General features: G+C 43.6%; 1 protein-coding gene across 1 annotated transcript in view; it reads right to left on the reverse strand.

Annotated features, from left to right (window-relative positions):
* UBR4 (ubiquitin protein ligase E3 component n-recognin 4) overlaps positions 1 to 21,688 on the reverse strand; it is a 351,227-nt gene that overhangs the window by 185,890 nt on the left and 143,649 nt on the right. The window contains 4 exon segments of the mRNA XM_029579045.1: positions 1,494 to 1,668; positions 4,150 to 4,284; positions 4,389 to 4,452; positions 18,773 to 18,989. Coding sequence (XP_029434905.1) covers positions 1,494 to 1,668; positions 4,150 to 4,284; positions 4,389 to 4,452; positions 18,773 to 18,989 — 591 coding nt within the window.

Raw genomic sequence — 21,688 nt, forward strand, 5'->3', positions numbered from 1 at the left:
CCGCCCATTGGATCAAGAGATGGGCTTCCAACACTACCAGCCAATTTCTGGTTCCTCCTTGACGGTTGATGTAAGCCACCGTGGTTGCATTGTCGGAGAGGACTCTGACCGCCTTGCCCTGGAGAAGCGGCAGGAAATCCTGCAGCGCCAAAAGGACTGTTCTGGTCTCCAGACGATTGATGGACCAGCGTGCTTCCTCAGGAGACCACAGCCCCTGTACTGACTTTCTCAAACACACTGCTCCCCAACCGGACAAGCTGGCATCCGTCGTGATCACCGTCCAGACCGGAATCACCAATGGGTCTCCCCGCCTCAAGTTGACCGGGGATAACCACCAATTCGGGCTGGACCGAGCATGCTCCATCAGAGGTAGCTCGAGATGGAACTGTTCCGAAACTGGATTCCATCAGGACAGCAATGCTGACTGTAAAGGTCGCATATGAGCGAAAGCCCACGGAACCAATTCCAGCGTTGAGGTCATGGAGCCCAGGACCTGAAGGTAATCCCAGACCGTCGGTACACGTTGGGATAACAAGTCTCGTACTTGGCCTTAAAGTTTGAGCATACACTCCACCGGGAGAGATACCATGCCTTGGCGCGTGTTGAATAAAGCTCCCAAAAATTCCAGTGACTGAGAGGGCACCCAGATGGCCTCGTTGACTACCCAGCCCAGCGATCTCAACAACTGAAGTAATACTGCCAGACTGTAGGTGGCACCAGCCTATATGAGACGGAGTTTGTTTGGTAAACTTCTGTCTCCATCTGCTAAAGTGGGGGGGGCCAAACCCAGGAGTCTGGACTGATCCTGGTACGTACAGGGAAATATATGTTTTCATAACATCATTCTCGTGATGGGAGATTTAGGGGATCATGACTGGTTCTGTTATCAACATTTTGGTAGGGGCCTGTGGGTCAAAGCCCCAGTCTTAAGTACCTCTGGGGGGACTTAGTGGCAAATTCAGTTAAGAGAGGCAGAAAAGGAGAGGGACTACTTGGGACAAGGAGGTTGAAACTTGAGAAAAAAAGCAGAAGACTGCTAGAGATGGGGGGGGGGGGGGGGGGGGGGGGGAGGCAGACTTGAGAGACTGCTGAGGACAACCTCTTTCTTAATCCCCTCTTTCCTTGCCACCAGTGTCTCTCGCTTTCTCATCATGGGGAGAAAGGGCAAGGAGAGAGAATGTGGGGGTTGAGGGTAGGGTCTATTGATAACAGTATAACTAGCGCCTATATGCTTAACTTCAGACCCTGTCAAGCAGCATTGCTATAGAACCCCAGACGCTGATAAATGTAAACTGTGAATAAGGCGTGTCCTGCTTGCCATACTCATTCCCAGTGGAAAGTTGTTGGGTCACAGAAGAATTTTATTACAGAGAAAAATAAATCTGAGAAATAGAATTTCATCAGTTAGAAATTTCCAAAGATTCATCATCTCTGGAGTTAATGTACAAAAATTCACAGATTAATTCAAATAGTACCATTCTTGGTTCTCTTACCTGCCTCCGCTTGAGGAAACTTGGACTCCATGAAGTGGACCAGGTTACTGGGCCTCATGATGGCAATAGAACGTGCTGTGATCACTAGTCTCTGAAACACTTCCGGATCGAGGTCCTTCCCTTCTTTACTGCAGTTACTCAAGCACTGAGTGGCATTACTCAACAATGCCTGATCCTGCAAAGAAGACAACATCTGAAGAGAATGAGAAGAAAAGCAAAGAGGAATGGCCTCCAAAATGTAGGAGATCAAACCCCAGGGAAACAGGTCCAGAGCAGGAATTATACAAAGGGCACAAATTACAATAAAGTCAGTAAATCCAATTTGTAATATTCTGAGTTGCAGAACTCCAGCAATCAAGATCAAGCAAAAGTAATTATTTCACCAGAACACATCTGCATAGCATTTTTCATGACTATATCCACAAAAATAATTCACAGTAAAAAAGCATGGTAGACAATAGATCTGTTCATGAACATTACATTATATAATTATCCAGTTTTCATCCAGTCATTTTCAGCTTTCTGTGAGATAAACTGAGCTCCAATTTCTGGTTCTCAAACTTATCCCCCGGAACCTTAGTCCAGTCAAATTTTCAGGATGATCACACTGAAAATGCGTGACACGTTTAAATACACTGAAAACCCAACTGGCTATAGGGATCCACTAGCTTAGAATTCCGTATGCATCTTAGCTCTGCTTGCCTCTGACGATCGCTTGCTAGATCTTCCCCTTCCATTCCTCTTTAAAAGACTAATCCCTGAGAGGGAGCAAGAATTTCTAATAAGTCTACTTATGTAGTTAAAAACAGTCGTGTGCTAAGGGAGTGCAAGGATGGCGGTTCACCTCAATTGACATCCAGGGGGTGTGCTATCGGGAGGGTTGAAATATGGCCCTCAATTTCTTTTTGCTTTCAGACACGTGTTTCTGTGACCAAACAGGAAACAGCAGCCTATGACTGCTGGAATCGATTATAGCAACACGACAGAGAAGGGAGCCAATAAAAAGGAGACTTGCGGTACATGGAGCAGGTAAAGAGCCTCTGTGATGGGGCCAATTGTGGAGACAGGCGAGCAGCAGCTCAGGTGCATTAGCATGATCATTGACCAGCAACAGCACAGCATGGGGGGGACCTTACTTTGGGTGGAAGCCAGGTCACACCTTGTACCCTATCCCAGTGCGAAAAGCAGGAGATTTGGGCATGTGGGACCAGGAAGGGACCTCTTTGAAGCTAGTGTCTGCACCCAATCAGATCCAAGAGCAGGCAGGAGGAGCAAGTGTGATGTATATGCAGCCATTTCTTTTTAGGATCATGGAAATGGAGTAGCATTTGAGTTGAACAGAAAAAGTTCAGTGAGCATGAGCAGTGATAGTGATAAGAGTATAGCAAGAAAGAGGGGACTAGGGAACAAACCTTCCATGAACTGGGGGGGTCTGGAAGTGGAGAGAAGGTTGAGAAGCAAGACCCCTGAGGTGCCCTCTTGTGGAGATGCCATTTCGGAGTTGCATAGATCTGGGGTGCTATTGTATGTAGTAGCTCCAGAACCATCCTCAGACAGTGAGGGACCGGGCTTTGGTCCCCCCCTGGGCTTCTTCGCAATGATGACACAGGCAGGACTCCAGTTCAGGCTGTGCGGTTCTGATGTGGCAAGTTGTGCAAAGAGAGTGCCTTCTGGGCTTCTTGGACACCAGTGCCATTGCCTCTGTGTCTAGGCGCACAGGTAATGTACTTCAATGTGCACATAGTTATGCGCATGAGCATAATGCGCACGTGTAGTTTTAAGCGTGGCTGTGCGTGTAGTTATGCATGCAGCTGTGCACGTATCTACATTGCGCACAAGTTGGGCACATTGACCGTCCAGCCTGCCACGCGCGTACCGCCGGTCGAGAGGGGAAGATGGCGCCTCCGCGCGTAAGATGGCGTCTCCCGAGGGTCTCCACGCGTCCGGACCCCCTGCACCGGACTGGGGCCTAGCCCAACCAGGGCTGCTCAACCCGATCAGTGCTCCCTTTTACCTTGCCAGGTGAAATTCAAAATCGGTACGGCACTCCGAACCCCGGAGACCTTAGTTTAACATTTTCAGCTTACCTGATCTCGGCGCTTACCGATTGCGTGCCGGGACGGTCTCCAGCTGTGGGGGGGGGGGGAGAGAGCTTTACCTTCATCCGCTGCGCTCAGATGTGCACCCACTGCCTTTCAGCTGCTCCAGGGGCTAAGTCCACACCGGGGTTACCAGCTACAGGACCAAGGGACGCCTCTGAGGGATATCAAAAATCACCTCAGGAATTCTCAACTGGGGGAGGGACCCTTAGGTATCACCGCAGCAGAGCGGGGCTCGATCTTCTTTGAGGTAAATTTTGTCTTCTTGCTGTAAATTTCCTAACACCGTGCTAGTCTGTGGGTTAGTGTCCGCATCTGCTAGGAGATGGAGAGATACTGAGGAGCTGAGGTCACTGCAGGGGTATATCTAGGGTTACGTCAGCTTTGAAATTTGACTCAGTCTCCAATCTGCTAGCAGAATAGCACAAAACCCACTGGTCCTGAGTCCATCTGGCTACACACTAGGAAAATAAATTGTGTTTGGAAAATATTTGGTGAATTGTGTTTACTTTCTACCAGGTCTGGGATGTTAAGAAAGTTTGCAGTAGAAGACCTACCTTATGGTTGTGGTATGCCAAACGGCTGGTGTGTAAACTGGCCAGCAAACTTTTGGTTTGATGTTGTACACTGGATGGAGTCGGCATTGATAACAACATAGTAGCAAGTTCCAGAGCTGAAGCTTTATTCTTTTCCTGCTCCAAGAGAACGAGCATGTCAGCAAAATCACAACTAAAAGACAATTTTAAGCTTACCATTTTCCAATTCAAAGTCAAACTGTATAGAGGAAGTTGTTTACCTTTTCTGTTACTGATCCAAGAGCAAAGCAGTTTTCCAGGGCTTCTAAGGAACTCGCCACAAGCCTAAATGGATAAAGATACACACTTTGTAGAAAAGCATCAAGCCTCACTTCCAAGTTATTAAATACAAACTACAGACACAGGCAACACAGTAGTGATTCACGCTAAACATACTGAAGCAGGAGAAAGTCTATACTAGACATACTGTCACTGCAGTATTATTGGCCAAGCTGAAATACTTCTCTATGTGAACAAGCTCCCTTGTCTTATAGTCTAACCGAATTTGAGGCCTTTCACATTTGGTGAACGCTAAGTATTTATGAAAGCAGGGATTTAACAGCACTGCCTGAAAACGGGTATTTCACAAGTAGGGGTGATACAAGTCACACACGTGCATGCATGCGAACAATTCTCCCATTGCTCCTCTATCCTGACTTGCAATCTCTCCATCATTTTATTATTGAAGTTCTTCCACAATGTACTAAAATGTTGCTTAAGCAACTTAATATGAACCTTCATTATCTTCTTACAATTCTTGATATCTTCTGTGCAAAGACTGCAAGCTGTATAGTGGTTTAAGGATGTGAACTCAAATCTAAAACATTTCATCTGGGTCATACACTTGATATGATCTACGATTTAAAGAGTACTCTAAGCCCTTCCCCCTCACTCTCTGCGCCAAACTCAAATTTTAGCCATAGAAGATCTTTCTACTATAGATGAAAAATGTTCTTATTAATTTCAAATGTGATATGGTCTCTCATCCTTTATATAGAAGACAAAGAAATGAAGAAATGAAGAAAAGAAAATATATATAGAAGAAAGAGGGAGAAAAAAATCCATTTAACAAAACCAAAATGCTCAGACTTTCAAATTTGGATTCAAGGTCTATGAAAAGATTAATCTCCAATTTGGCCAAAATGTCCCTGTGCATTTTCTATAAAGTTTGAGCTACTGTCCTCACATCACAACAACCTTGTTCTTTAAAATGGTACCTAAACCACAAAGACACACATGCAATACCATGTGTTAGGTTTTGTTTTTTTTTGTTTGTTTTTAAGGAGATTGGCATGGCAGTAGCAGAACTGATATGGCGCAAATGAATCAGTTAAGTTATAGATGCTCCATCACGATGTCTGCATAGATCAGGTTTCAAAGATGCTACTCTCCTTCCCTGCTTTTGTAATATCAGAACACAGAACACAGCTGAAAATATCCATACTACCCTGATATTCTGTAAAATCATCTGCAGGTAAAGCAGAGAATGCCATTAAAAAAAAAAAAATTAAGAAAAGCAACAGTGCTACCTCTGCTAAACACACACACATTCGTGCAAAGAAAAGGAGGCATACTAACCGGTCCAGGGTTGTTAGGGACTCAGTTTCTGAACTTTTGGGGAGCAAAGAAAAAGGAAAAACATGTGAAGCCAACAAAAACCATCTGGAACACACTATAAGCAAAACACAAATGAAACTGGGGGGAGAGGGGGGTGGGAGAAAGAGTAGAGAAACAAATTACAAGCACAGTGGGCTTGTCACACACGTACGGCTCAAAGAAGCAAAAACAAAGAGAAAATTTGCTATGGCCATCTTGTCTGTCACAGAGAGGTCCGGCATCCACCCTTTGCATGAAGTCTAAACTATACCACACGGTTCAGCTGCCCTCCCACTACCCCCCTCATGTATCAAGCATAGAACAGCAGCTTTTGCAGGAAAAAAAAAAAAAGAAGAGCACACCGGGAAGGAGGAAATTTGGCAAGGAACATTCAGAGAAAGCAAAATTATTTTCCTGTAGTACTCATTCTCTGAAGACGAGAGTCATAGGACCTTGCTATGTGCATCAAACAACAATAACTTCTAGTGAAACTTTGCAGCATACAAGATAAGAGATGCACACAATACTGGACCAACTTCTACTTAGTTTTAATGATTACAAAGACAGTGGAAAAATGTTTTTTCCAAAAACATAAGATGAGGGTGCACTGTGCAGTTCTAGAGATGCTGTCTTCACAGAATGAACACCAGTCATTTTACTTTCTGAAAACAAGCAGCAGTTTTAATGGACTCACATACAGGGGACTAGACAGCTCAGGGTCATCTTCAAATAAAAAGGAGGTCAAACATAAAAGACACCAAAGGCTGAGCAACAGGAAAATGTTGCTGCCAAACAGACAGCATTATGGTAATAATGTCTTATGAATGCATGATCTGAATACCATATTGCAAACTTGCACATGTTTCCTTAGGAGACTGAAGAGCAAAGGCTCTGACATGCCCTTCCAAGATTAGTCCTGCTAGGTAATAAAAAAAAATGAGAAATGCCATTGGCTAGACAACCAATAGTCCATTTTCCCATGGGAATACCAAGTATATTGGAAGGAATTTCTAGTAGCTTTGGTCTGCTCTAGATATACGGCAATTAACTCTTGCAATTAAGAGGGTGAAGTAGATACTCCATTTTGGGCACCTGCACAAGGGAAAGAAGTCCAACACCACCTGAAACAGTACATGTATGGTGTGAACCAGCACTTTATTATGGAAATTCAGTGTAAGGCAGAAAAGTCAGCAAAGCCTGGAACTCACAGATACTAAAGGCTGTAGCAACACCATTAAAAATGCAAATGTCTGATCTCATATTTGAGCTCATGGAACGACTTTCTAGTAGTCTCTCTACACTGCCCAAAGCATATCCCTTTGCAGCTTTCCTAAAATTCTGTCAGCTTTGGCTGCTACCACCTCTGCTGATAGACAAGACTCGGCATCCACCACACTTGCTAAAGGCCTGAAAGTACCAGTGGCTATATAAAAAATATTTATTTCCTTTAGAGCTCACATCTATGAAAAAGATCTTGAGCACTATGGAAGACTGACAAAATATTTGAATTTGTATATTATCTCTCCTTCACTTTATTTTAAAGAGTACATCTGAAGTGCTTTTATGAAATGTTTGTTGCAGGCCTTGTACCAGTTGCCCTATGAACTGTTTCCATCCATTTAATGCTCTTATATATTGCAAAACCATTTAATTGGCCCATAAAAAATTGTGAATGTATACATCTGTTTGTTGGTCCAATAAAACAAGTTTTCTTACCATAAACTGTTTTCCATAGATAGCACGAAGAATTAATCATAGTAGCCAATATCATCCAGTAGCACTGGACTTGTCACTCCAAGCTAGTAGAGCTTTGAGCTCTAGTGAGCATGTGCGGTAGTTCCCAGGTGGGTGTTGCCTTGTATGCCTCCTCAGTCTATAACAGCTAGGTAATTATCCCTCCAGGGAGGCAGGTGGGCTTTCCAAGGCTAATCATCCTATCTACAGAAAACACAGTTTACAGTAAGCAAACTTGCTTTTTTCCTTCGATAAGTACGCTGAATTAGCCATTATTATGTAGGAAGTCACAAACTGAGGGTTGCAACGGAATGTTTACTGAGTTAGCAACTTGGAGACAAGTGACAGTATTAAGTATACTGGAACCTGAGTCTCTAATCAGAAGCCCACCACTATCAGCCTAGAATGAATGAGGGCTGTGGTAACTGGAAGATGTAGACAAGATCTTCAGTAGCTGAGCTAGAATGACCTGTAATACAGCTGCTCCCACTGCCTCCCTTTGCATCGAGTGCCTCAGTGCATTATGCGCATCTTACTGGTACAGCTTGCATCGAGCAGAACCATTGGTGCCAGCTTGTGTCAAGAACACGCGGTGCACCATATGTATCCATTAGCACTCCATGCATACTACTGGCACACTGTGCGTTGAGTGCGCTGCGAAGCCTTGCACAGACAGTGCCAATAATGGTAACTTTAATTTCTTTAATTCGACAGTTTGATGTAACACTTGACATCGTGGCTTTGATTTAAACCGATGGGGGGAGGTAACGAGAAGCTCCTGCTGACCTACTTCCTGACGAGGCAGATGACCCTGCACTGCAGGAGGAAGATCTATTGCTGCTTCTCACAGTCTTACATAGTTCCTTTATGTGTGGCACCCTAGAATGATGAGACAGGCCCACAGGTATATCAAGGGATAACATGCCATGAGGGACTTCATCTTAAGGATGCAGTTCTATGGCAATTCTGAGGAGGCACAAGTTTTTGGTTTTTTTTTTTGGGGGGGGGGGGGTGTGCTACAGAGCAGCAAGTCAACTAAAAGTGAGGAAACAACAACAAAATATTTTTAAAGGATTCTCGGGGGGGGGGGGGGGGGGGGGGGAATCTGGAGAGACTGAGTGCATGTCCAGGCTGTGCTTGGACAAAATCAGACTGAAGAGGTTCCCCAAGGCAACACCTGTGCAAGAACCTCCACACACGCCCACAGAGATGAAAACTCCACCAGCCCAGAAAGATAAGTCCACCATGCAGAGTGGACTACTGCAAGAACAAATTTACTGTCAGTCTTTGAGAGGTTGTCCAGACAACAATGGAATGTAAAGCTGTGAACTGATGATCAGGAGGTAGCTTTTCAGATGTCTTCGAGAGGCATTTCTTCACAATGAGTAATAGAAGAAGCCATAGCTAACATAGTAATAACAGCAGAAAGAGACCAAAATGGTCCATCCAGTGTGCCCAGCAAGCTTCCCATGGTAGTAAATGCCAGTCTGAGCAGGTACTCCATGTTTCTGTTAAGGGTAGTAAATGCCGCTCCGTACAGGTTACCCCCAAGCCTTTTCATTCATTCCCATCCACTAGCCTTTAGGGTTCCACAGCTCTCACTTGATGGGCTTTTACAGAGTCAGTGACCTGCAATCCTACCAAGTGTTGAATGCACTCAGCTATCCAGTTGGACAAAGTATATTTGACAACTGGTACACCTAATCTGTTAGGGAGTTTATTTTATTAATAAGCTGATGCTCTTTTTAGTCTATGGTATGAAGGTTTTTTCCTTCATGTGCATGAGGTCTTGGAAAAAAGGTAGGCAATACAATCAATTGATTGATATGACAAGCAGATACTAATCTTCGGTTGAAACTTTGGACGAGTACGGAGAACCATCCTGGTGTGGGAAGAACTGTATATACAGAGGGTAGAGAACAAGAGCTTGGAGTGTGCTGACTCTTCAAGCTGAAGTAACCACAAGAAACACTATTTTCCATGTTAAGAATTTTAGTGGATAGCAATACAAGTGGTAAGCATGACACATGGAAAACTTTTCTTGCCAAAGTCATCAGGTAGCCTATGATCTTTTCCTGGAGGAGAGTTGGAGTAAATCCTTCTCATTTTCACTTTTTGCATAACAGATTCAATCACACAGACTGGTATGGAAACAGACTGGTATGGAAACTGAAATACGCCAAATCCCGAAGATTTCTGAACCCTTGGCTCCTTGTGCAGTTTTTGAATCCGCTCACCATAGATTTTCACCTTTGACATGTTCTTCCTCTTACTTTTTATTTCTCTCTCTCTCTCTCTCTCTCTCTCTCTCTCTCTCTCTCTCTCTCTCTCTCTCTCTCTCTCTCTCTCTCTCTCTCTCTCTCTCTCTCTCTCTCTCTCTATATATATATATATATATATATATATATATATATATAGAGAGAGAGAGAGAGAGAGAGAGAGAGAGAGAGAGAGAGAGGTTCTGCAGAGGCAATGCGGCAACTAGAAAACAAGAATAGTGTGGAAAATATTGAATTTAAAAGTGTACAGAAAAAGATATGAGGAGAGTGAGTACATGTCTGTGCTTGTGCTCAGTCAAAAAAAATTACTGAGGCAGTTCACTAGGCAACACCTGAATGGGAACTCCCACACATGCTCAGTAGAGCTTAATGATGAGAAAGATGAGTCCATTAGGTGCCGCATGACATCATCCACATGTAATGGCTAATTCAGCCTGCTTGTCGATGGAAAAAAAGGCATCATAACTTATAGAGATTAGATTTTCTCTGGAAACATAACCACTAGAACTGTTCAATGCCCATAATCTTCATCCACTGTTGCTGACAAAAATATGACTTAAGAAAACATGAAAGAATCCACAATGGAGATAGTACTAAGTCACTATTTTGTGGATCATATGGAGAAAGCAAACAACCTTAAGTACCAGGAGAAGCAATCAGAGACCAAGAAAATGTGGCAAAAAGAATACTTAATACTATACAGCATTTCCCCCCCCCAAAAAAATACAAATTAGTCTTACAGGTACAATGCAATTGACTGAACTGCCTGTTTTAAAAAAAAAATTTGATTGTGTAGTTATATTATGAATGTGTATTTATGCTCCACACTGAATAAAATTATTGGAAAGTAGCAGAATATAAGATTTAAAAAAAAAAAAAAGTCCTCAGATGCACATCTTCTACAGTAATGCGAAGGTTAGGACACCATCACTGAAATCTGGTATGCAATGCACACAAAGAACAGCCAGTTACATAGAAACATAGAAATGACGGCAGAAGAAGACCAAACGGTGCAACCAGTCTGCCCAGCAAGCTTTCACTCCCCCCCCCCCCCCATACTTATCTGTTACTCTTGTCACACGTGACTTTTTTGTTCTATTTCCCTTCCACCCCATCGATCTATTTCCCTTCCACCTCGCCATTTCGTTACCATAAACAGTTTGCTCTCTGTGAATGAAAAGTTGCACAGGTTAACATATTAACCTAGCCATGAACTGCCCTTCTCCTGGAGACCTGGGACCTGTCTGTTCCCAGTTGGGCCCAAACTCTTATCCCTGCTCTTTGAGGATCCACCCACCATGCTACCTGTGTCTCGGACCAGGCTATAAGGAGGGTTTTCAGGGACGCTCCTTCATAGGGAGTCATTCCTTGACCTTTATTTCTGTTACCCTCTCTTTACCTTTTCTAGTTCTGCGGTATCTTTTTTGAGATGAGGCAACGAGAACTGCACACAAGACTCAAGGTGCGGTAGCACCACTGATTGATACAGAGACTGTGTCATATTTTCAGTATTCCTTTCTGAATCATTCCTAACATTCTATTTGCTTTGCTGACTGCCACTGTGCACCTCCCTGAGGATTTCAACATACTGCCCACAATGACTCCAAGATCCTTTTCCTGGGTGGTAATATCTTATGTGGAATCTAGCATTGTGTACTGAAAGGGAAACTGCAGAATCGGCCAAGCTCAGCATGTTTTCAGTGCTGACATGCAAGTACAGAGAAAGGCTGACCTGATCAGTCATCCTTGAGTCTGGAGTGCATTGTTTAGACTGGGACTGCTGGCCGAGGTCCGATTCTAGGAAACTGAGTAATCATGTCCTACTAGGTAAACACAGATTATTTTGGCATAAAGGGCAAGCAGTTATGGCTGCAAAACGGGGAGAGCGAGAAACATACTTTCACTTTGCTGGCATGCAGAGTGCTGTGTGTCACTTTGTAGTCGTACGAAGTGACTGGGTCCCTTTTGCCTGTGGTGGGCTCTCTCTCTGAGGCAGGCTGATGAAAAGGGTGTTGTGAGTATTGGCCGAAATATTGTGCACGAATACAGATGAATATGCTTAGAATTGTTTTTAATGCTTAGAACTGTACCTTTTAATACTTAGAACTGTTAAGGTTGTATATCAATAAACATATTATTTTACTTTTACCTTATTCTCGCCTACCTCATTCCTTACATTTGGCGACGAGGATGGGATGGCTTTATTTAGAAGAAAAAACAAAGCAGCCATCCGAACCTGTTACCCCCGTGGATGTTAAAATCCCGGCCCAGGAATGGGCAATGAATATGGGATTGGCAGAGGCATGAGATGTAGGTGGTGAGCCTGTAGATATTGTAAAGAAGCTACTTTTACCTTATTCTCGACTACCTGATTCCTTACATGTACATATAGACAGGATCATTTTTCCCTATGTATATCACATTGCACTTGCCACATGAAATTTCATCTGCCGCTTACATGTCCAGTCCCCCAGTCAAGGCAAGGCCCTTCTGCAGTTCAAGTACAGTCATGTTTTAACAATTTTGAATAATTGTGTGTCATCTGCAAATTTGGCCAACTTACTCATAACTCCCTTTTCTAGATCATTTATATAAATATTAAACAGCACCAAAACAGTAAGAAGCTAATTTCTAACAGAACCCAAAAAGAAGAAAATTGCATAAATCAGTGCAACATACCATGCTGTAACTATGCAAGCACATATCGCAGGCATACTTGGGAACTCTACAGATTTGACTTGGAGATTCCGGGATTCTAAATAAATTGCTGGATAGCCAGCCAAACATTGGACTTTCTGGGTACTGCAGCTGAAGTGATCTAACATAGCGCTAGAAGGGGAAGCTGTGAGCCAGAAGGAGGAACAATTGCAGAGTCTGCTAGCACAGCCTGGAATAGTCATTGTCATACCTGAGTCTGCCAGCAAGGCTCAAGAACAAGTAGTAGTAGCAGTAGCATCGACTTGTGCAACTATAGAAGGAGTCTTTTCATGTAGGCCCGAAAGAGGTGACTGCTGCCACTTTGGGGGAGGGGGAAGAGAGGAGGAGGTAGAAAAATTAGTGTGTGCATTAAAGAATGACTGGTACGTTTGGCTGTGTGCGGGCTCCTCCTGTGAACCACCTCACTTACCTCTCAGGCCGGACCACACCAACCACACACAGACGCCACCAGGCTGCTCGTCCTCCAAGCACGGCGGGATGTCGCTATCAACCAGCATGGCAGGAAGCTGTCAGGCCCTGCTTCCCTTGGGGTGCGTGCGTGTTGAATTGCCCAGTCTTAAAGAGCCAACAGTGGGAAATCCCGAGAGACACCCTTCGACGACATCACTCTTCAGGCCTATAAAAGACCTCTATAGATGCTCCTCTAGTGCCTCAGCAACACATCTCCCAACAGCTGTGTAAAGGGAGTTGCCTCAGCATTCCCAAGTTCCTGGTCTTAGTCTTTCCTGTCTTCATCCTGGTCTTGGTCTTCGGTTCTTGTGGTCTTCATTTCGTCCATCAGTGCTTGTAGTCAGTCTCCAGTTCTTTTGTGTGCCTCATCTCCTGTGTTGCTACTCATCTTCCTGCTCTGCCTATCAACCTCACCTTCCCTTGAAAGGATACTCGGTATCAACCTTGACTTGCTTACTGGACTTCTCCTGAATGTCGTCTGCCACCAATCACTGCCGGACTACTGAACTTCTCTTGAATGCCTCCCGCCCTGAACCAACTCTGCCTTCGACTTTTTCTACACGCCTGACATCACCCATGGATCTTCTCTTTGTCATCAGAGGCTGCCACCTAAGACCTGCTGGCTCTGGCACCAGAGGGCTCAAACTAAGGGGGAATGTGGGCTGGTATAGGCAAGCTCCAGTTGGGCCTCTGCCTTCTCCGATTCCACCAGCCGATGATGGGGTCCTGCAGGGCTCCACCTTGCAGGGTGCGCCAACTCCACTTCGGTCCAAGGGTCTATGCCCACAATGAGGGAGAATGTATGCATGTGAGAGTGAGAGTGCATTTGAGAGAAATTAAGAGTGAGCATGTGAGTGTGTTCAAGAGTGTATGTAAGTGAGAAGGAAAGGTTTATCCCTATTGATTTTCATTCCCCTTGTAAATTAGAAGTCCTCTAGAGGCCCAACTGACTCCTTCACAGGCTTTTTGCTTTGAATGTACAAAAGGTTTTACTACTTGTTTTTACTCTATGGCAAGCTTCTATTCAAATTCTCTTAGCCTGTTTAACTACCTTTTCACATCTAACTTGTCAAGTGCTTATGCTCTTCCCTATTTTATTCATTTATATCTGCTTTTCATTCTCCTTTGGCTTTAAATTTCCTCTTTTACCCCACTATTCTTCTTCAAAACTTTTCTCCCCAAAACCACTCTCACCTTTCACCCTCTATCTCCATAGAAAACAATCACCCTCACCATCCCTTGTCTACAACCCTGGGGTCATCTTGGACTCCTGTTTCCTTCTCTGTACACATTTAAAATAGTGCTAACAGGTAACATTTCTTTCACTAAATATATTTATTTATTTATTTAACATTTTTCTATACCGACCTTCATGGTTAAATACCATATCAGGACGGTTTACATCGAACAGGGATAAAATAATTAGATAAATATATCACACTCCATTCCTCCCTTTCTGAACACTTTACCCATAACATTATCTACTTGCTCATCACCTTCTCATAAATCTTCCCATTCAAAAATTCAGGTGCGTGGCTTATCTTCTGTAAATCTCTTTTCTCAAGTCGCTATATTGGTTTCCCATCTGCTTCTGCCCACATTTCAGGCTTCTACTTAAAGGTGCCTTCACTCTGTGGCTCCTCATTCCTCTTTTTTTATACCCTCCTACCCCTCTATTTGTAACTTCTCTTTATCAGGCAAGCTGTTCTTTGTGCCACTGTCCTCCATCCATCAGCTCCAAATTATGTGCTTTTTACCTGGTTGCACTGGTTGTCTGGAACAGTCTTCCTGAGTTAGTGCATCATGATCTCTCTTTGGCCATAATCACGTTCTACCTAGGAACACACTTTTTGAGGTTGGTTTTAAACCATGAACCCTCTGGTATGGAAGTGGCCAGTTGGTTGGAGGTGTCACTAAATGTGGGTGAGCCTATCACCATTCTGGTGCTGGATTGAAAGGCTAAGACCAAAAAGATGAAGACTTTGTGAGCCCCGCCAGAAGGTGAAACCAAGATACCCATTGGGAGAGCTTTTGTTGTACCTCTCATATGATTTAATGCAGAGATGTCGATAGAGTCAGATTGTTGCAGAGTGTTCAGAAGAGGCGGAATGGATCTGTCCTCATAACCACTGGATCATCAAGGCTGTCACCTGGTCTTGGAGTTGGTTTTCATACATTTGCCATTCTGATTCAATGCCTGGACTGTTGCATAGAATACACTTTCCCTGCCTCCCAGTCAAACCCTCTTGACATCACTATGGACTCTATCTGGATCAACCTGGTTTCTTTAGAGAAGTCTATTTCATTATAGCAGTTATGTCCGATATGTATATAACATCTCAGGCCAAGGAAACCAATTCAGTAGCCCATATGAGGAAGACAAAGTATAAAGCAGCATTTAAAGTCTCTTCAATACAAGTAGAACTAAAGACAAAACTGTCTTACACACTAATACGGAAAATTTGCAAAATTCTGCAAGGGCTTTGAATCTGTATATGTTGAATATTCCCAAAGTTCTCTGGATTCCTCATATACTCATCTCTATAAGAACATAAGTACCATGCTGGGTCAGAACAATGTCCACTGAGCCCAGAATTTTGGCTTAGATAGTGGCCAGTCCTGGTCCCAAGTACTTATTTTAAAAAATTCATAACTCGCAACACTCCAAAGTTCATGGCAAAGTACCATAAAACATGCATAATCAAGTAAAACAAACATGGTTACGAACAAACAAAACATTTAGTCTATCCAGAACAACAAGAACATAGTACCTGACAGATCACAAAGTCACTTCTCTTTCATTCCCAGGGATTAACAATGGCTTTCCCAAGTCTATCTGTCTAATAATCTGGCCAATAAGGCCATTACTACCCTTTCAGTAAGATCTTTTTTGCCATCTGGGAAGAAGAAGAAAATAGAGGAGAAGGGCCAGAGGGTATTAACATATCCATTGATTGTTTGGATTTAACAAAGCTACTGAGGGGCCCTCAGTGTATAAAACCAATAGATCTATGCTGCTAGTCACTTTGTATTCCATCAAGATTAGGATTCTGTCCTGTCTCTTTTTTTGCAACCATCAATCTATATTTCGCCGGCAGAAGACGTGGATATTTCTAGACTTATACGAAGTTACACAGGACTGGAGGAAAAGATTTACAGCAAAGCAACAAGAAGTTAATGATCTGAGCATTCAATTTCTGATTAAATGTCCTCAGAAATGTTTTTAAAAATGTCTAATGCTAGTTATTTTTAAAAGCCCTCTCAATTATGTTCCTCTGATGAATTACTGGCTTCCATGGTTTTCTGCAATGGATCCTCTCCCTAATTGTGATGGGCTTGGATTTTTCTTTAATATCAATACTGCATAGATTCATTCAGGGTTAATTTTGTTTTTATGATGATGATTCAAATTTTATTCTCATGCATATATATTTTTTTTAAAGTAAATACATCTTAAAGCCTGGCTTTTCTTGATCATAGCTTTGTAAATGTTAAGCATATTTATTGTAATAAATTACCTGAAGCCTCATCTTGTCTGTGTATCCTGGCTAGACTGTAAACTCCATAAAGTAGAGCTATGTATGTATACAGTGCTGCCTATATCTAGTGCTTTTACTCAATCATTATGCTAGTTTGGGCAACAGAGAACCTCCACTCACTACTACGGCAGTAAGAGTGCTTACCATGAACCATGCATCTGTGAGCACAAGTGGGGATGAAAACAGTACAAACAGCTGCAAAGGCCAGCAGAGCCCAACTCTCAAACACTGGCAGGTGAAAGGGACAGTCGATCTAGCAAGGGCTGCAGAAGAGAGGCGAGCTAGCAGACACTAATGAGAAATTGGGAGAAGCAGACTAATGGCAAATGTATAAGCTCATGAGCAATTCTGTAGCAAGAAGCAAAATCTGCATCAGCTGTTGTGGCTATGAAACATGGCAAGCTAAGAACCCTGGATATAACCACATTTTGTCTACTGGTTATACCTCTGTGCACTCTAGCATTCTAATGGCTCTTCTCGTTGCCTTGTCATATTGCTTGACAACCTTGAGGTTACCAGTTAAAATCAATCCAGATACCTCTTTCACTTGGTAGTTATCTCAACCCCCCACACCCCTCCCACCATACACTGATCCCAAAATGCACAATTATCAGCATCTACATGAAATCTTATCTGCCACACTCAACCTCTTTGTATTCTTTTTTTTAGATTCCTTCTCATTTTTCCACTCCTTCTAGGGTGTCAGCCTGGTTTTAGATCTTAATGCCATAGACCATGAGTATTTTTCCCTTCCAGGTTCCCTGTATCACCACTTATGAGCACACATTAAATAGACTTGCCCCGGAAATTATCCCCCCAACACTCTGCTGCCACTGCTCCTCAGACTGAACTTTATATATTACCACCCTCCACTGGCCTATCACTCAACCAATTTCTAACCAGGGTTACCCTTTAGATGTATCCATAGGCTTCCCAGCTTGTTTTATAAGGTTCCTGCGAGGAATTGGCAAAAGGCTTACTGAATTGTAAGTAAGCAGCATTCACTGCTTTCCCTGGCACACAAAAAAATCAAAATCAAACTGACTGGTTTGACAGACCATCTTCTGGTGAATTTCATGCTGCTACAGTTGGCTACATAATGGAAACAAAAAAGACTGGCGAGGACCGCAACTGTGCCAGGACCTGACTCAGCCTTCTTGAGGAATGGGCACAGGATATAATGGGACAATATGTTTGAACCTGAATGAATAAGCCAAAAAAAATAGAAAGTGTACAACAAAAGATCCTCTACTGGAATCTCTACTGCATCCAAATGTGTTTGATGCACCAAAAGGCATATGCATTCATTTCATTATGTTAGCTACTAATCTGTCAACACTCAAAGAAAAAAAAATCCACACTGATTCTCTAAATATCTCCTTGACTACTTATGCTCCATACAGTATTAGAACTATGAGGTCTACACTCAAATGTGTCATGCTGATTCCTCCAAACCCCTCTTCTCCTCAATATCTTAAAAAATCATAGCAAGGCCCAAACAATTAACCCCTAATATCTTGTAATTTGTCAAGGTCAAACAGTACAGATCCCCACTCCCACTCCCTACCAGTAAAGAAACCAATCCCCATTCAGCACCAACGGAGAAACAGCCAATCCCCTACCTCGCTGCTGAGTTCTGAACAGGGATTAGCTGCTTCACCTGGGAGTGAGGAGAATAAATTAATGCTAAGTGATGGCGGCACTCGGTATTTAGAGGAGCAGCAAGAGGCAAGAACATCTCTCCGCTTTGGGGGAGGGGGGGAGGGGGGTTGTGGTGGGGATTTTTGATCACAATTTTTTGAAGGCTGGTTGAGGGAGGTGAGGGGGTAAGAAGAATGAAAACGGCTCAGCCTTGACAGTTTAAGATATTAGGAGATGGAAACCACTTGGCACTCTACAATTTTTAAAGATATCGGGAGCAGGAAAGGATTGCCCATTATTTTTTTTCCCTCAAATATTTAGTAAGCCAATGAGTGGCAAAATTACCAATATAACTTTATCCGGGTAACTCTGGCCAAGTATAAGTACACTGAATATTTAGTTAAAGTTATCCAGGTAGTTTAAACCAGAATGAAAAGTGACCTCTATATTTTTATTCTTAAAAAACATTAACAACATTCTGCCACCAAATTCCAACTTTAAAAACATTTGATTTCATTATATGTTTGATAAGTTAAAACACAAAAAAGTTATGGCATCCTCAACTCTGCATGAACTTTTTCCAATCATGACAGCTCAACATTTGTCAGCATTTTCAAGGAACTTATAAAATATACTTCACGCACATACCTCTCCAATACAGTACCACTGGCAGCAGCAGGTACAGCTGTATCTGTTTCTCCAGTACCATTTCCTTGATTAACATTCTGCGGGCACACACTGCTAACCGAAGCCGTTGGAAAATCTTCCGGGGCTTCATCGGGCCAGCCAAACTGCTCCTTAGTCTTACCATAAATTTTAATGGCATCCATCATAGTAACTCCAGCTGGATCAATAGAAGCCCCAACTGCAATATACAAGATGAAGTTTGTTTAAGTTTACAAAGAGAACTGTATATCAAAACCCACCCCTCCCACCAACACAAGGCATCTTAGTGGCTGTGATACCTTTTGAAAAAAATCCAGAAAAAAAACATTTGAACTACATAAATTTTCAAGATCACCTAGATCCTTTTCGCAGGAGTGGCTGCAATGCTGCAAGAAGGAAGCTCTTATATTCAGAGGATATTGTGGGAATTTCTACCTGTAACAGTAGTCAGATTTCCAGCAGCGAGGAAGGGCAACATCTAGAGCAGGAGCCTGCAACCTGAGGCTCTCGAGCCGCATGCGGCCCTTTGAATACATGCATGTGGTTCATTAATACCCCTTCCCTTCTAACCCTTGCAGAAGAGGAGACCATTATCTTATATTAACAGCTGCACCGTAAAACATACTGCCTGTGGTTCTATGTTGCAAGTCGATATCCATATGCAGTCACGGATTTCTGGTTTTGTCACTCCTAAGGCACTGCTGGTGCGGTTGTGCCCCTCCTGCCCACCCATAGGTTCACATAGCAGGCAGCAGAAGTTCTAAGGCACAGACCTGAATTTCCAAGCCCGGGTAACTTGAGATCTTTTGAAGGGGCCCAGGAGGAAACACACTCAGAACCACCACTGTCAGCCATCCAATTCTAACCAAATGAATCTTTTCCTGCTGAAAAAATTCACACTTGTATTTTGAAATGTCAACATCAGGTCCACACGGACTCCCTCCCTCTCCGGCTGTCTGAGATAGTGACCACTCTCCGGGGTTGAAGATATTCCAACTAAAAAAATCCACTTGAAATATTCTCCACCCTGCTGTTGGGAGTAGCCAAAATCATCTCCAGGGACACTTGGGGACTCCTGATCCCTCTTTGATGGTTCATGTAAGCCACCGCCATGGCACTGTAGGACAATATCCTAACAGCAACTAATGGCACAAAATAAAGTGCCAACCAAATCGCTCCGGTCTCCAAACCACTTGACAGACCACTGACCTTCAACTACTTGGCGAAGACAATGCGTTCCCTAGCCCAACACAATCACCCAGGCACAAGATCTACTCCTATCACCAGGCTGCTGAAATTTAGCCATCAGCGCCAATTCCTTCTGTCTCTGATACCGGCAATCTTGTGGTATAATTTTGAGACTGAGAATTCCCTCTTTAAAGTAATGTTCTCTGAAGGGACCTCGTGTGCATCCTCATCCAAGGCACTAAATCCAGAGCTGCTGCCATGGAGCCCAGAAGCTGAAGATAACTCTATACCATCAGATACCTGATTGAGAGCAAGGAAGGAGTGATGCTGCAATTTCAGAATTCTCTGCTGTGTCAGACGTACTTGGCCCATTTCCGTGTCAAATAGATCTTCTAGATACGCCATAGTCTGCAACTGGTAAAATGCCCACTCTTGAACGTAACATAGAAGACTGGCCACGTTGTACAAGCGCAGATCAGGGAGAGCCACCCCATCCAGCCTCAACACATCATAGCTCACCCTCACTCTCCGACTGTGCCAGATAAAACTACCAACCATGGCACGTGGTTGGTAGAATACTTCGCACCTTGAACCAAAGAGGAAGCATTTGTAAAGGGAAGAGGGGCTTGGGAAGAATCACCATCTTCACCAGGGCACAACAGCCCATAATGGAAAGAGGAAGGTTCCTCCAGTGATGCAAACAGTTAAGCTTTTGCATACAAGCATCAATATTAAGTGAATAGAGATCCTCCAGAGGGCGGGTAATATAGATGCCTAAATAGCAAAAGTAAGTGCCAGTCCAAGTTACTCTGCAATATTTAAAGTACACAGAGATTGAGATTTCAAGGCTGTCAGTTCTTCCTTATGGAAGAGCCGCACCATCCTCCACCTCCAGCAGAAACTCACCTTCCTCTAATTCATCCTTGCTACCAACCCCAGGCAAAGCTCTAAACTCCTCCAAAGAATCTTCCGAACCAGAGAATCCCTCTTCCTCCACAACCTTTTCTTCTCCTCTGGATCTTTTTCTGTCCTGCTTTGCAGAGGATCCAGAAGGACTTAACTGGATCCTGGGACCAAACTTTGTCCCACTGAAAAGGCCTGCTGCAAGCACTTAAAAAAATTCCCTGGAAATCGAAGCTCAGGCTAAGGAGGAAGCAATCAAGCCTCTGAAGGCTGCAGCCACAACAGGATCTGTCCAAAACCCCACCCCCACAGCACCTCTCAGGACTGAGTGAAGGAGGCCCAAGCTCTCCCTTCACTACTCCTCAGCTCCAAGATGGCCATCGCTCCTAACTCTGGCATCAGAGTCACCGCAGAAATCTGTTGCAAAGGCCAGCCTATGGACAGAGGTCTCCATTGCAGATACCAAAGCTCCCTTCTGTCCTTGCCACATTTGTGGCAAACTTTAGATAAACCCCCTGCTGGCAGCTTCCTTATGAAGCAGGCAGGGCAGAGCACAGGCTTTTTTCTGCTGCAGCAGCCATGACCTCCTCTCCTGGCATGAGCCCCATGGAAAAACACTGCCCCAACTCATCACTATTGTTCCAATCAAGCCCCGAACTATCCTGCCACTCCAAACACCACTGCCGCTGTCCAGAGCCTCCACTCGGCTCCTTCTACCCTTTTTTTTTAAGCTCTCTTTGTGATCCAGGCTGCACAGGATAAAATCTAAAAAGACAGAAAATAAAGAGGAAGTAGAGAGGCAATCTA

The sequence above is a fragment of the Rhinatrema bivittatum genome, chromosome 15, assembly GCF_901001135.1.
Source record: "Rhinatrema bivittatum chromosome 15, aRhiBiv1.1, whole genome shotgun sequence".
Classification (NCBI taxonomy): Eukaryota; Metazoa; Chordata; class Amphibia; order Gymnophiona; family Rhinatrematidae; genus Rhinatrema; species Rhinatrema bivittatum.